The sequence below is a fragment of the Platalea leucorodia genome (assembly GCF_965183815.1).
Source record: "Platalea leucorodia genome assembly, chromosome: 10".
Taxonomy (NCBI): domain Eukaryota; kingdom Metazoa; phylum Chordata; class Aves; order Pelecaniformes; family Threskiornithidae; genus Platalea; species Platalea leucorodia.
The window spans coordinates 21742708-21758223 of NC_138832.1; the positions used below are offsets into that span (position 1 = coordinate 21742708).

The window sequence follows — 15516 nt, forward strand, 5'->3', positions numbered from 1 at the left end:
ATTTCCCTGAAGCAAAGCTCTGAGCCTCACTGTATCTCCTTAGGCTTTACAACCATCTTATGCACATAAATACGCAGCCCTGATACCCCTTCCTCAAGTAACCAAAAGAATAAAATTACCGTTCCCAAACATCCATAGTTAAGCAATGAAACCACGTACATGTATTTAGGTACCAAATGCTTTAGTATTTTGCTCTTTTATGACTGGTGATAAACTGCCTTTCCTCAGCGAAGGAGTGGGGCTGGACTATGTCTTTTACTGAGCCTGTAAAGGTCATCGCACCAGTGGGAGAAGCGGGTGCCCGACACCTCTGGAAGCCGGCCTGCTTGCAGAGTCACTTAAATGCAGTGCATGAGCTTAGCTGCCAAAAATTGAAAAACTGCTCAAAAATGAAAAATCCTAGCTAAACATCCTGATTGTTTAAATGTATCCTTGAGCCAAAAGAAGGGGAACCATTATAAATGTATGAGATAGCTGAAGTCTCTAAGTGATTCTTGAGCCGTGCAGATAGCACCGATTCAGGAGACGAAGCCCCTGTTTCTTCCCCAGACTCTGAGAGCAGGGTCTGCAGCTGAGGAGCTGCAGGGGACCGGACCAGAGAACAGAAATGCAGACAAGGAGCTGCAGCACAGCAGCTAGGTTATTAGACATACTCCCATTTAATTGGATGGAGTTATATGTATCCTGTTTCACCTATATAATCAGCATCAACTTATTTGCTAGATTGCCGTGTGTTAAAAAGGAAATCTGAAGCACTGGCATCTAAAAAGTCACGTTTCAGAGGATTCTTAATATAGCTGTTCCCATTGCTCAATATCAGGTGAAAGCTCTTCCCAGATAAATCCCTTTTAGTTTTTCACTGCTTTTTCCTCAGTAATATTTTTCCTTTATCTTTCACTTTTCCTCTTCTGCCTTTTTAACAAAAGTCCCCTGGATGCAGAAGCACAAGATAATGCTAATTGAGCTTGTCAGGCCTAAATAAAAGATGGGATAATGCAGGGGGCTGCAACCTATGTGGTTCCATCTGGATACTTCAACTTCTATCATGTAGCAAGAGCAAACCTTGCTGCGCTGCTTCACACGTAATGGGCAGAGAATTATTGACCTGTCATGCGGGGCACTGGTGTGTTACACCAAAGAAAACAGAACCCACCCATAGAAATGCCAGCAAATTCCCTGTAATATCTTAAATCAGCCAGGGCTCATCTACAGATTGCAAGCTCATCTTGTTTTTTACTTAAATGTAATGTTTCTGCTTCTCTGAATAAGCCCCGGAGTGGTTTGGCCGTGGTGGTATCATAGAATCACAGATTAGTTTGGGCTGAAAGGGACCTTTAAAGGTCACCTAGTCCAACCCCCCTGCAGGGACATCACCAACTGGAGCAGGATGCTCAGAGCCCTGTCCAACCTGACCTTGGATGTTTCCAGGGATGGGGCACCTACCACCTCTCTGGGCAACCCGTGCCAGTGCTTCACCATCCTCATCGTAAAAAATTTCTTCCTTAGATCTAGTCTGAATCTACCCTCTTTTAGTTTAAAGCCATTACCCCTTGTCCTATCACAACAGGCCCAATGAAAAAGTCTGTCCCTATCTTTCTTCTAAGCCCCCTTTAAGTACTGAAAGGCTGCAATAAGGTCTCCCTGCAGCCTTCTCTTCTCCAGGCTGAACACCCCCAGCTCTCTCAGCCTGTCCTCACGGGAGAGGTGCTCCAGCCCTCTGAGCATTTTTGTGGCCTTGTCTGGCCCCACTCCAACAGGTCCGTGTCCTTCCTGTGCTGAGGGCCCCCGAGCTGGTCGCAGGGCTCCAGGTGGGGTCTCACCAGAGTGGAGCAGAGGGGCAGAATCCCCTCCCTCGCCCTGCTGGCCACGCTGCTTTTGATGCAGCCCAGGAGACGCTTGGCTTTCTGGGCTGCGAGCACACATTGCTGGGCCATGTCCAACTTTTCATCCACGCCCAAGTTCTTCTCCGCAGGCCTGCTCTCAATCCATTCTCCATCCAGCCTGTATTTGTGCTTGGGATTGCCCTGACCCAGGTGCAGGACCTTGCACTTGGCCTTGTTGAACCTCATGAAGTTCACATGGGCCCACTTCTTGAGCTTGTGCAGGTCCCTCTGGATGGCATCCCGTCCCTCAGGCGTGTCAACCGCACCACTCAGCTTGGTGTCATCTCCAAACTTGCTGAGGGTGCACTTGGTCCCGCTGTCTATGTCATTGATGAAGATATCAAACAGTACTGGTCCTAAGACGGACCCCTGAGGGACACCACTTGTCTCTGATCTCCCTCTGGACATTGAGCTGTTGACCTCTGCTCTCTGGATGCGACCGTCCAGCCACCAAACAGTCCACCCATCAAATCCATATCTCTCCAATTTAGAGAGCAGGATGTTGTGGCGGGCCGTGGCAAAGGCCTTACCGAAGTCCAGACAGACGACATCCGTAGCTCTTCCCTTGTCCCCTGATGCAGTCACTCCACCATAGAAGGCCGCTCGGTTGGTCAGGCAGGACTTGCCCCTGGTGAAGCCGTGCTGGCTGTCTCAAATCGCCTCCCTGTCCTCCATGTGCCTTAGCAGAGCTTCTAGGAGGATCTGTTCCATGATCTTCCCAGGCACAGAGGCGAGGCTGACAGGTCGGTGGTTCCCAGGATCCTCCTTTCTACCCTTCTTAAGAATGGGTGCAATGTTTGCCTTTTTCCAGTCTCCAGGGACTTCACCTGACTGCCATGACTTTTCAAATATCATGGACAGCGGCTTGGCAACTACATCAGCCGGTTCCCTCAGGACCCTGGGGTGCATCTCGTCAGGTCCCACAGACTTATGTACGTTCGGGTTCCTCAGGTGGTCACGGACCTGATCTTCTCTTACAGCGGGAGGGACTTTGCTCCCCCAGTCCCTGCCCTGCGGTCCATCCACTCGAGAGGCGTGGGAAGAGAGGCTGCCAGTGAAGACTGAGGCAAAAAAGTTGTTGAGTACCTCAGCCTTCCCATGCCAGTCTCTTGCCTTCCTTGCCTGATTTCTTACACCTGGGGATTGAGAGCTCTTGCGCTCTATGGAAAGTGTCCTTAAAGATCTGTTGGCTCTGTTCTGCTCCCTTGTCCCTGAGGGCAGTTTCCTGGGACACAGGGTCAAATAAATATCTGGGTTTTCAAAGCTTAGAAACAACAGAAAGGATTAACCTCCGGATCCTGCTGACAATACTTGTATGAGCAGGGGTTTGCAGGACTGGGGCCGAGGATGGAGAATTAGCTTTGTCTAGTCTAACAACAGAAGGAAGATGCAGCATATGAAGTCAGAGCACATCAAGTGCTTCCATTTAGAGGCTCTGCAAACACCCGATGAATATTAACAACTTGATTCAAGTCCATGGGTTATATGTAATTAGGCCAAAGCCAGCAAAAAGACAAACAGTTCTACACCTTCAAATGAATACTTTCGCTTGCTAACAAAAAGCAATTAAGCCGCCTGCCAGTCTAGAGCGAGGCTCCAGGGCTAATTTCACACACAGGCCTCTCGCTGTATGGTAGCATCACGGCACAGCACTGCTGCAACGTATTTCCCTTCACTTTCAAATAAAAATCTACTGGGAGTCCCCCACATCACTCACAAGCTCTGGAGAGAGCACCCAGCCTTGGGAATCAATCCCACTCCTCTGAAGATGTGCTACAGCTACCCAGGAGGGAACTAGAGAGCAGAGGTCCAGCATTTCTTCACACGTATCACGCTCCATGGGGAAATGTAACAGAAATCTGCCTGTCCAAATGTCACAAAAGGCACCGAGTAAGTTCAGGAGAATTTGCGACGTCAATTAATTATTACTGATTACATGGATGAGTTTCGGGAGCACAGTAATTGAGATTTGGGTAATTGCAGTTGCATCGTAGAATGAAGAAGAGACTTGAGCGCATTACCTGCACCCAGACCCCGGGGTCTGCACGTGGGCAGTGACCAGCAGGATGTGTGTGTTGGTCAGCTGGAGCCCCGGAGGGCCAGAAAACTGGGGGACAGTGATACTTCATTCAGCCGGCAAACCAAAGAAAAGCCATTTAATCCCCTTTCTAGAGCCTAGTTGTTTTGCTACACCATAAAAAGCTTCAAGAGACATTAATCCCAGCTCATATTGGCAACAAGAGTATAACAAGAGCATAACTTCATTTCCTGCTGTATGACAGAGTTAAAAAAAAACAAATCTCAATTTCTCCTAAGAAATTCAAATTAATGGTTCAGAAATGGGCCTTGTGGGATGAAGACTTCCTGATGCTTTACGATAGCTTAGATTTGAGTCCAGGCTTTGGAGCTGGCCTTACCTCTATAGGGGGACAATCTGCCACCCCAAAACCTGCCACATGCGGGGGCTGTCCAGCTGTGTATCTTGAACTAAGTTTATTGATTTGTAAAATTCTTCCTTAGCAAAACCACCAAGGAATAACTGTGCAGGTCATGCGAGCAGAGGAGGTGCAAGATTTTTTTTGACAGTCCTAAGGGTCACAGATCACAGGGGGGAAGAGAATTTCTGCTGCTGTTGTGAATTAAACTGGGTAGCAATTACTGCCATGGTGCTAAGGGAGTTCAGCTGGTGCAGAAAACTGGAGGAATTCTTGTTCTTTGTAGATCAAGAAAAGTTTGATACTACTTCCTGGGGGAAATCCAAAGTCATCTTGGAAACAACGTAATAGGGAGCTGAAAAATCTTTATATTCCTCTGTGCTTTAATTTTTAAGCTCTCCACTCTGCAAAAATTGAGAAAATTCCATGCACAACATCCCTACACTTAAAAGTCAAAATTTCCTGAAAGTGATCACTTATTTTTAGCTGCACATACCAACTGTTTTTGTTTACTATACAGCTTTTGTTTCGCTATGCAAAATATTTATAATTTTCATTCTTGTCCTCCACAATATGTGCTAATCCACTCTATTTCATTCCATCATTTAAAACTGCACTCCTGGTTTGGTGTCCAATGCCCTAATTTCTCCAATCCGAACACTGGCAGCTATGTTTCAGTTTGGTCCTACTCTCTACTCGCAGAGATGCACTTAAAAAAATCAAATTTGCAGCTGTCTTTTGCAGTAACACTGGCTGAGATGAACTAGCTTGAAATAATAGACATACAAACCAACAGGAGGATACAAAATACAATATACAAACCGATTTTGTAACTTAATACATACTGCTAGAGTAAAGTCATTATTCCAACATCAGACGTACACCATGTATTACACACTTGAAGCTCTAACACCTTCGCTTTCATGCACAGTAGTTAGAGGTAATTTTTCTCAGACCTACTTTGGTGTGATGCTGTCCCTGAGGTATTAAGCATCGTTGTACTTTCCTAAAACATCTAAAAGCTGCAAGTGCTTACATCTCTCCTTAGTATGTCAGTGGGATGCCTAGTGCCGCAGTGCTGTTGCGTGCCACTTATCGCTCTAACTCACCCGAACTCCGATTACGAGTTCACAGCCCTATGGTTTTCCTCCTGCAGATGGGTCTTCGTTGCCATTTTTCCATCGATCTTGCTTCCCATTGCTCCTGCAGCTGCAGAGTCAGAACTGCTGGTACAGTTCCAGTGACTAATTCCTGCATGACTTCCCAGAATATCACGGATGTGTCCATAAGGAACATGCTTTCAGAAAATATGCGTAGATTGTTAATTCCCTGCAAAATGTACCTGCACCCCAGGGCACCAGGAAGGCCAAAATGCACCTGCACCCTAGGACCCCCCGTAACACCCACTATCACATCATTTTGAAAAAATTACAAACTGGCAGAAGGATTGTATAACTTCAGATGCAGCCAAGTGGCAATCCTGTGAGAAACAGCCTATCACGTAAAGTGTCCTCATTACCCACTCTGTTACTTTCTGCCATGTACAAATGATGGAGCCACCTGGCTACTCTCAGATAAGTTCCACTGTCCTTCCTCTTGTCATCGTGACATATTCCTCTTCTATTCATCAGGTGACGGTATTTCTGTCACGTCTGGGACGGTATTGAGATGAGGGACCTGGCAGTGCATAACATCCAGTTGCGTTCTGTGCTGCTTGTATAGAACACTCTGATCTTCACATATTGAAACAGCGCAAAGCGTATGGAAATTTTGGTGTGCGTTTGGATTTTGTTTGCTTTGTCAGTGAAACATAGTGTCTCCTGTAACCAGCTCTTGACAATGGTTTGGCGAAAGAGAAAAATGGGCTGTACAAAAAAAATCAATATTGAAACTGCTTCAGGGTGTCCTTAGAAAAATGTATTTATTGAAGTCTGAAATAGCTTAGTAAAAAACCAACAAAATTATGGCAGAAAAATTCTTCCTTCTGTGAGTCAGGAATCACTCAAAGCTGTGTGGAGGTTTTACTCTTTGCTTGCCTTGCTCTGTCTTCCACAGATACCCTGTGGTTTCATGCTGTGTGCCTACAGTGCTTAATTAACTACCAAGCCCTAACCCCCATACTGGGGAGTCACACGGAAGAGCGAAGAAAGAGCAGTTTAGATTCTCCTTTCTCTAACCTCACAGCAGAAATTCATGTATATATGAGACAATGGAGAAAAGCTAACCTGAAGAATAACTGCTACAAATGCATTAACATATTTGTCCCTGGAAGAAAGGAGGGGAGAAAGACTGTTTGCATTGCAGCAGTGCCACTGGCTCATTAGCAAGTGGAATTAATTAAGATGTCCTGACCGCTCCACCGCAGGGGAATCAACAAGCAGAGATGCACTTTCATCCCTGATGCCTAGCTCATTTTATTTCTCTGCAGAGTCCTACACATGGCACAAGATTTCCTACTGATGTATTTGAGAAGACGACCTCCACCCCACTCCGAGGGCTTCTTGGTCCTTTCCCCTCCTCCTCCCTGGAATGCTGTCGTTCCATCTGCATTCAATGTAATATAAATACCAGGAGGAAGAAATGCCCAGTCTAGCAACCCGTCTGCTGTGATTCAGAAAGGGGTAGACCTGATTACAGGAGGTTAAAAAATGACCCACAGTTGTAAAGCTCAACGTTTATTAATGAGTTGTTTTCTTCAGGGAAGAGATTAATTGATGTTTGCCCTCAGAAGACACATGAAGAAAACTTGTCCCTGAGAGAATGCTGTGAGCATGCAGAAATATTAGCTTCAACAAACAAGCTCCACGCACTGCGCGAGAAGAGGCTGGAAGTGGCTGCCTCTTGCCTTCCCAAGAAACGTCACTGCTCTCAGCAGCAATTGCAGTATGACAGCTTAAGTGACACAGAAGTATCCTGTAGCATTTTTACTGTCATTCTGAGTAGGGGGCTCACGCTGCACGCTGAATTGCGTGTTATGCCTAGGTTATCTGGTGAGTTCAGTCCTTTACCCTCCGGTCTCTCACAAGCGTACTCTGATGGAGCACTTCACTGTTCCCAACTGCTCCATATGAAAAAACATGAATACAACAGTCCTCTGGACGATTCACTTCAGTTAATTGTTATGATGGGTCTCTTAAGTCATGTGGGATTGTTTGTAATGTGTCATTGCATCACTCAAATTATTCAGGGAAAAGAATGATGAGTGGTTTGTATTCCAGTGAATAGCAAGTACTGCTATTCTTATGCCAATCTTAGCTTTGGGCTTTGTGTCAGTGACAAGCCTAGTTGATGACAATAAAGGAAGGGAGAAAATGGCCAAGGAGAGTATCTTTGTTTTCTGCCCCTCTGGAATGTGAGGAGTAGCACTGAACAAAGAGAAAGCACTTAAAGCATTGAAACAGACTGCTACAGCAGCGATGCCTTTGTGATAAGCTGCTTTTCTGCTCATTTGGAAGGTCAATGGTCCAGTTTTTCTCATACTTTTTAACATGATAAAGATCAGATGTCGAAAAGTGTCACTTTGACTGGGTCTGTGCTCAGTTTGACTAGATAACTAAATTTAGGAGCCACTTGAATCAGCAGAGGATCAACAGCGGTTGTGGAACCTGTTCAAGCAGACAACTCAATACCCTCCTGTGTGCTTTAGCCAGGAAAGGGGCTCACCCATGCATTTCCCCAGAGATTTGTCCAGGAAGTTGGGAATGGAAACAGTAGGAGAGCTGGTGCTGGCTCTTTTTTCCCTCTGTTTTATCCTCTATCTGCTAGAGTAAATCCAGGAGTCATCCAAAGCAGAGAAGGAAGTCTCTACTCTGCCAGTACTTCTGAGTGACCAGCTGAGGACACAAATGACTTTCCCAACTCCTGTTTCTGTTCACAGATGATGTAACGCTTCATCACCTCACTATCTCTAAACCTATCATGTTAGGCATCAGAACTGGAAAGTACCTGCCCACTGGTTTACCTGAAGTACGGTGCACACAAGATTTAGCTTCTTTCCATCCTGTTTCTGTGCAGTTTACCTGAAGAGCCTTAAAACGCAGAGCCATGCTGCTTTAGTTTTCAATCTGTTGACAAATTTAATCATCAACGTACAGATTGGCTTTTAGGTACACAGAATGAGATTACAGTAGAGAGACTAGTTTTGAACATTCAAATGAAGATAAAGTTAAGTTTGAAACTGGCTGTACAGCCAACTGGCAGCCCTGAGCCGCCTCAGCTCAGATCCAGCCTGCACTGAGGTTACGCAGGAATCGGAGATTATGGGTCTGCAGAGTCAGCTGCCAGGAGACTGGCAGGTGTTAGAGTTGGAAATGATCTAATTTCAGTGGGAAGACTGTGGAATAAGAAATTACAGGGCTGGGCTCCTGACACACACACTTTCAAATGAGAAAACAGTAACAGGAGAGAGGAAAAAAATAAATACACGACAGCCACCCCTCAAGTTAAAACCCACCATCAGGAAGCAGTGGGAAGGCTTCCCTTTATATACCCTCTCGGCTACAAAGTAAATCAGCTGCTAATGACAAGGTGATCAGTGAGGTTACTCTACAGAAGACAAGGGCAGATTACAGCTGATAAGCCTTTTCCAGCTAAGACGCATTACCAACAGAGCAAAACCTCCTCCGCAAGCATGATTCAGGCTAGTGAGCAGAAATCCCAACTATCTGCTGTCAAAAACTGGGGGCAGCAGTCTCCAGCATCCCAGAAGATATACACTTGCTGTAAGCCAAACAGATGAGGCACACGGAGAAAAATAAAAGCAAAAAGAGAGAGAATGAGGTAACTTACGGCAATGAGCTGGTAGGAGTTGTTCATCATGGCTATGAGCATGTTCAGCAGCACAACGAGGGAGATGACATTGTAGGTCCCAAACATAGTGGCCCCAACAAATTCTGTGAACTCATGTCTGGCTTTCACGTTGGTGACGTAGAGATTCAGCAGACCGAACACAGACCAGAAGAGTGACTGGAGGGTCTCGAAAAGTCTGCAAATCAAACCAGATTTTTACTTGGCTACCTGACTCCGGGGAATGGAAAACAATGCTGGTTCAGGCAGCGTTCAGGTGGGGAACCCATAGACTTCGGGAGCCCGGGACACCACAGAGCGGCTGCTCAGTACAGCCGTTTACTCTCCCCGGGAGGCAGCCTGCACTCCCGCCACAGCGACCCATTGCCCAGTGCATGTGAGAGTTGTGTCACATCAACGTTTGCTACCTGTCCCAGAGCCCTGTCCACATCCCTGTGAGATGCAACGAGCCTAACTGCCCTGAAGGAACCCAAGGTTCCCTTTCCCACTCTACACACATGCAAAGAACAGCCACAATGTATTCCCTCTAATTAAAATTGCCATGCTGTGATACTGCTGTTATCTATAGATATAAACTCTCGTGTTTAGTCAGTGCCTGCATCATTAACGTGTCTGCAGACGAAACGTTCAGGGAACCGGTCCCCAAGTACAACATGACCGTAGTAGTTAAACAGCGCACGACGACGACGCACCACGAGGCAGGAGATGCGAGAAATCACGTTCGTTTGCACCTTTTGCTCTAATACAGGCTGAGAGCTTGCAAGTCCTTCGTCTGCAAGTGCGCCAGGCCAGCGTGCCAAGACCCCGCCTGTCAGCAGTGCACGTGGCCAAAAATGCCGGTCGCTGTGGCTTGTTTGTGCGGCAGCTCCCACCCGCCACAGCGCAGTGCCCTCAGCAGCACGCTGCAACAACTGATCAGTAATGACTCAGAGGAAAGGGAGTCATCACATTAATTCAGCTGGAGAGGTTTTCTTCGTTTGAAGCCTTCCTTCCATAGATGAACTAGACCTGACCTCACTGTGCTTTACAGCTGATGAGATCACCTCAGGTCTCTATTTGATTCAGCCAAAGACAAGTGACCTTTCGCAATCACGTCAAATACATAATCAGCAATCTAAATAATTGCTCTATTTGGGCATCTTTGTTTTGGCTTTCCAAAATATGGCATTTATATCATCAAAAAATGACATTTATATGCCTGTTTCAGAGTTTCCATTTTGGCCTGAGGTCAGTAGATATTTTCAAACGCTCCTACTAGAAAAATCAATACAAATAAGTCGGATACTTTAATTGACGTACCAGGAATCTGTTCTCCCGGCTTCTCCAGGCATCTGTTCCACGTGTACCCCCATGCTTTATATGAGGATTTAGTTTCTTTATATTTTGTGGACATATCTTATGTTTTTCACTGGCCAAAATTATAAACACTCTTTAAAGCAAAAATCCTTCCTCCCAAAACCCAGGCTATTTGTTAAGATTTATTAAATAAGTAAGGTGGTAAAATAAGGATGCTAAGCATTTCTCTACTAAAAATGGTGGAGTGCTAGCTATCTTTTAACTTATTTTAACTATTAGCAGTAAAAGTACTGATTAGGCTGTGGGCTCAGGGGAGACGGAGGTTCCTGTCATGAAACTGGAATCAGTCTTAGAAGTGATCAGTGCATTGCTCTGAATTCACAGTATTAACCAGTTGGGCCCAGACTACGGCCAATATATTTACACGTGGACATGCAGTCCCCCTTGAAAAAGACAGCAACTGGTTTCTGCAACTTTGCATGGAAGTAAGGCTTAGTTCCTCTTTCCTCAGTGTTTAATGACAGACAGGCCAGAACCAAAATCTCTTTCCACAGTAAGTGTTTCAGGTGGGGCTCACAATACTTCGGAGAAGCAGCTTTAAAAAAAGAATTTTGGAAATTGTGATTGAGTGACTAGCCCCTCCTGGCAAGTGTTATTTTGGATCTTAAGCAAACAGGGGAAATCTCAAAGCTCCACCACTCTCCACGGCAGCTTAGAGAGAGCAAGTGCCCCGCTCTGCCACGGGAACCCTCCTGACCTCCTGCAGGCCCTGGAGAAATGGCCCCAACGACCAGCATGACTCGCCGGTGAGAAGGACACAGCGGGCAGTAAGGGGTGACTTCTCCACCCCTTCCTCCTCTTCCCCTCTCTCTTCTCCCTCCTTCAGTTGCCAGAACCACAGCGATAAACATATTTTCAAATTGTCTGCCTAAGCAGCAGACACTCTGCTTTCTAAGGGATGGTGAGGCCAAAGCATAAAACCTTAAATTATTCATGACTTCACCTCATTGCTGTCACAAAGGAATATTACTTTTCCATGATCTGTGTTTGCGACGCAGAAAATTTCCTCACCAAGAAAATATTAAACCCATCCTTTGGGAGTAATAGGAAATAATGCACCAGTAAATAGGTGTCACATTTTAAACAAGCTGTACAAACACAAGTGGCATCCTGCTTTTTCTTCCCTTACAAAATTAGATCTTATTGTGTGATTGCCTAGAAATGCTGGTAGGAATCAAAGGGTACTGATTGAAAGCTTTTTACATTTATTCTTTTATTAGGGATGAACTATGAGCAAACTTGAGGTAACACCAGCTCTGACTTGAATTCTCTCCAGCCATGCTTGCTCTCCCCAGCCCAACAATATAATTTTCCGTTTTGCAGGTTGCTCGTTCTTAGCCAGTCACCCATGCTGTGCATCTGCTCAAGGGCCAAATGTCAGCTTGTACTGGGGGTGTTAATAACGACTATTTAAACTTTTAAGAACATGTTAAATAAATTTCTTAAGCAAGTCTCAAACAAAAAGTAACTGCAGAGCATTCTGTCCCCTGCCAGGAGACCTCAGTCCTAATGGATCCCCTCCCACTGCGATTTTGTTTTAAACAAACCTCTGCCATAAAGGCTGAGCCCCCTCAATTTCCTTTCTGTGCTACATTCTCCGTGGCAGGGGGTTTAAACTGAATGTTAGGGTGGGAGAAATTGTGGTCTGTATTTAAGCTGATCTGCACACTTTCTGTTAAGTGGTTCTGTATCATTTCTAGTTCCCAAGATATTACACCTTCTTACAGACTTGAGGATCTGTTTTTTTTTCCTGCTGACCCAACGCTCTTTCTCTTTAGTCAAATCCTGCTGTTGTTTTCTCCACTAACCTGCTGACAGTGAAATCTGTAAAATAACTGGTTTGCAATGGAGACACGTCCAAACCAGAATGCAGAACTGAATACAGCTGTTCACCGTACCTCCAGGGAGAGGCAGGCTCTAGTCCTCAACTTTGTGGTTTTGACCCTTCGTGAGCTAGAAGTTGCCACTGAACCAACATCGCGCTTGCCGAACATTTCTCCCTCTGGCTGCTGCATTGATATGGACGTAGATCAAGGAATAGTATTTGTTATTTAATTCCTTTGCAAGGGCAGCACAACACATTTCTGGGGCATGCGAAGCAATTAAAATAGAAAAAAGACTGAAGTCTTTAATTCTGTTTTTCATTAGCACAATGCAGTTCCATTCACTTCCTCCAGATATAGATGGGTTTAATGAGAAAATTAATCAAGCCTACGATGTTCCTGCTCTGCAGTGGAAAACGGCAGCTCGTCTGGTCTACCAGGTCGTGATGCTCTTGGAAGGCAGGACTCTACCTCACTTCTTTTAAGGAGGGAGCCCACAGGACACTGTTGGAGCCTTTCCTCTTCCAACGTAGTCACGTGGCCTCAGCCATCATCTGCCTTTGGTAACGGTGCAAATATGTCACAAACCCTTTCTTAACCTCAAACCTTCAGCTGAGGAAGGGTGGAGAATTATTGGGCATTATGACAAGTTTTATTCAATTTAGCATAAAGTGGTGGACAACAGTTTTGTTTTGCTTGTTTGCAGGGCGTAGGCCTTTTTCTAGACCGTGCTTTATTTATTTCTCTTCCCATTGTGTTTTAAGTACTGTGCAAGCAGCAAGAACAATTGGGTGGGGGCTGATTATTATAATTATTTCCACTATTAGTAATTAAAACAAATACATCAGAAAGACAATTCATGTTATTTTTCAGCATGTGCTATCTCTTTCAACCCTGCCAGCTGTCATGACAGCAATTTCCATGCCAACATCTCAGTAAAGTACCAGCATTTCCAGCAAAAAGGATTTTGCTGTGATTTTAGTCTCACCCCACTGCAAGGAAATCAAAGCCTGCAACACCAGGTATGCATAAAAATGGCCTAGGTGAGATCGTTGTTGCTGTATCACATTATTTATTAATACCTTTTTTTCATAGGTTTATCCCTTGTTTTCTACATTTTGTTTAGCTTCCCCTCCTTTCCTCCGGAATCACACAAAATAATTACTACGGCAAAAGGATACTTGCTTTCTCAAATATACTGAAATGGTACGTAGCCATAATAAAATTTAAGTTGCGGGATCATGTAGGGAGACTCTTTGGTCCAGAACTAAAATGATTGTCTCCCACTTCCAGACCCAAGTAAGAGTCTTTCTGACAGCAAAGCTCAGCAGAATGTCTGCCCCAGTTAACTCACACCTTTCCTGCATAGTCAACCAGCTCACCTGATGTTTGCAAATGAATAAATAAAGGCACTTTCAGTGCAATGACAGACAACAGGCAAAGGCAGGTAACACAGGGGACAGTGGAAGTCAACTTTAAAAACAGAAAGGAAAGGACATCTTACGTGGAGAAGGCATTGTTCTGTTTCTCACATCGGATCCCCTTGCAGTTGTTGGGTTCCTCCGAGGCACTGGTCTCATAATAAAAATAAAGCTGGTTCAGTCCATTGGCAAAAGCCAGAAGCACCAGACAGTAGATAAAAAGGAATTTAAGGATGTCTAGCAGCATGCGTCCCAGAGAAATCTGCAAGGGTCCCAGGTGTGAATTTGCTGTAAACAGGGATATGAGACGCAAGGAACTTAAAATGTTGGATATTGCAAAGAGGGCTTCTGCAATGAGGGTCGGGTGCCACATTTCCCATTCCTCCCTTGGACGAGAACCGTTATACTGAAAGAAATAACAAGGGTATAAAAGTGAATTATGTTGTAATTACTCTGAGATAATTGAAAAAGTCACACCTGTTTCACATGTAAATACTAACCAGGTACTGGTGACACAAGAAGTACTTTAAACTCCTAAGCCTCAGCTACTCTCAGACTAACATTTGGGATTCAGGATTGAAGCTGACTTGATCAGGGCAGAGACTTCGGTTTAATGATGCCTTCTTATGAACACTCCCTACCAGATTATGACCCCCTGATAGGGATAGCTGTGGGACCAGCTTTTCTTTAGAGGCTTCTGGCATGTTGGCTGTTCTTAGCCTAAATTTAGAAAAACAGGCCTTTTGGATTTTGAGTTCACTCTTTGCGGGTTCTTCAGATCCATGTGTTCATACACAATCTCCTTCTCTTTCAACATTTAGAGGGGTTCAGACTGCCCTTTAGCAGGTTCAGGTCAGAAATGTCGAATTACCTTTTTTTCTTTTTCCTCCTAAATATGACTGCATATTCAAAACACTGCACCTTCCAGGAAGAATGCGAGGGAAGGAGAAGGGAGGGAAGAAGGAAAGCAATGAACTATTGAGCGTAAGAAATGGATGCTTTCCTTTCCTAGTAATCTCAAGAAAAGTGCCAACAGCCCAGAACCGAAATGCTTTCTTCATATTAATTTTCTTATTAGTTAATTTGTCATGGCAATTTTAGGAGAGTTGCTAAAGCAGAGGTCATAATTACAGCTGAAACACTGGATACATTTGAGTGCATCAATTATAACATTAACTTGGTTCATAATGTAAGCAGAAGCGTTTTCTGAGCAAAGTGCAGCCAGATACAAATAGGTAACACGAAAGAGCTGGTTGTATAAATGTAACCACTCTGGCTTAACTACACTGGCACAACAGAATGGAGTCAAAGACATTTTAACGTCGAGGAATAATTGTCCTTTTAACATTTGTCTCTGCTCATTTAACATGTCTAAAAAGGCAAAAATGTACTTAGAATAATATAGCTAATAGTGTAGCCAGCATGTTTAGGACTCCTAAAATAATTTTGTACTTTTTAAAAGGAAATGGTATCAATATCATACTGACAGATGAGTTTGCAGGGAATTTCTGTTTAAATCTGAAGGTTCAATACACGAGCTGACAGTTTTTTTCAAGGACACAGCTAAAAGCAAGTTGATATTTCAAACTATTCCTCTGTATGAAGGAGCTGAGACGTGATACGAAGGCCTTTCAGCGTGACCTCTGATTGCTTCTGACATTTCCAAACTGTTCTTTATTACATGAGTCTGTTAACTTGATTTGAAGATGGGTCTTAAAATGTTTACAGACAGGCAGACACGTTAACTTTTTGCCAGTATCCAGCAGCGGGGGCGGATGGTTGTGATCGGAAA

At 44.6% G+C, this 15516-nt stretch overlaps 1 protein-coding gene across 1 annotated transcript in view; it reads right to left on the reverse strand.

Moving 5' to 3' along the window:
- The window catches only part of TRPC5 (transient receptor potential cation channel subfamily C member 5), a gene marked incomplete at both ends in the record, with an annotated part of 68288 nt that overhangs the window by 13077 nt on the left and 39695 nt on the right, over positions 1 to 15516 (reverse strand). The window contains 2 exons of the mRNA XM_082323601.1: positions 9107 to 9302; positions 13808 to 14130. Coding sequence (XP_082179727.1) covers positions 9107 to 9302; positions 13808 to 14130 — 519 coding nt within the window. The remainder of the gene's footprint in view (positions 1 to 9106; positions 9303 to 13807; positions 14131 to 15516) is intronic.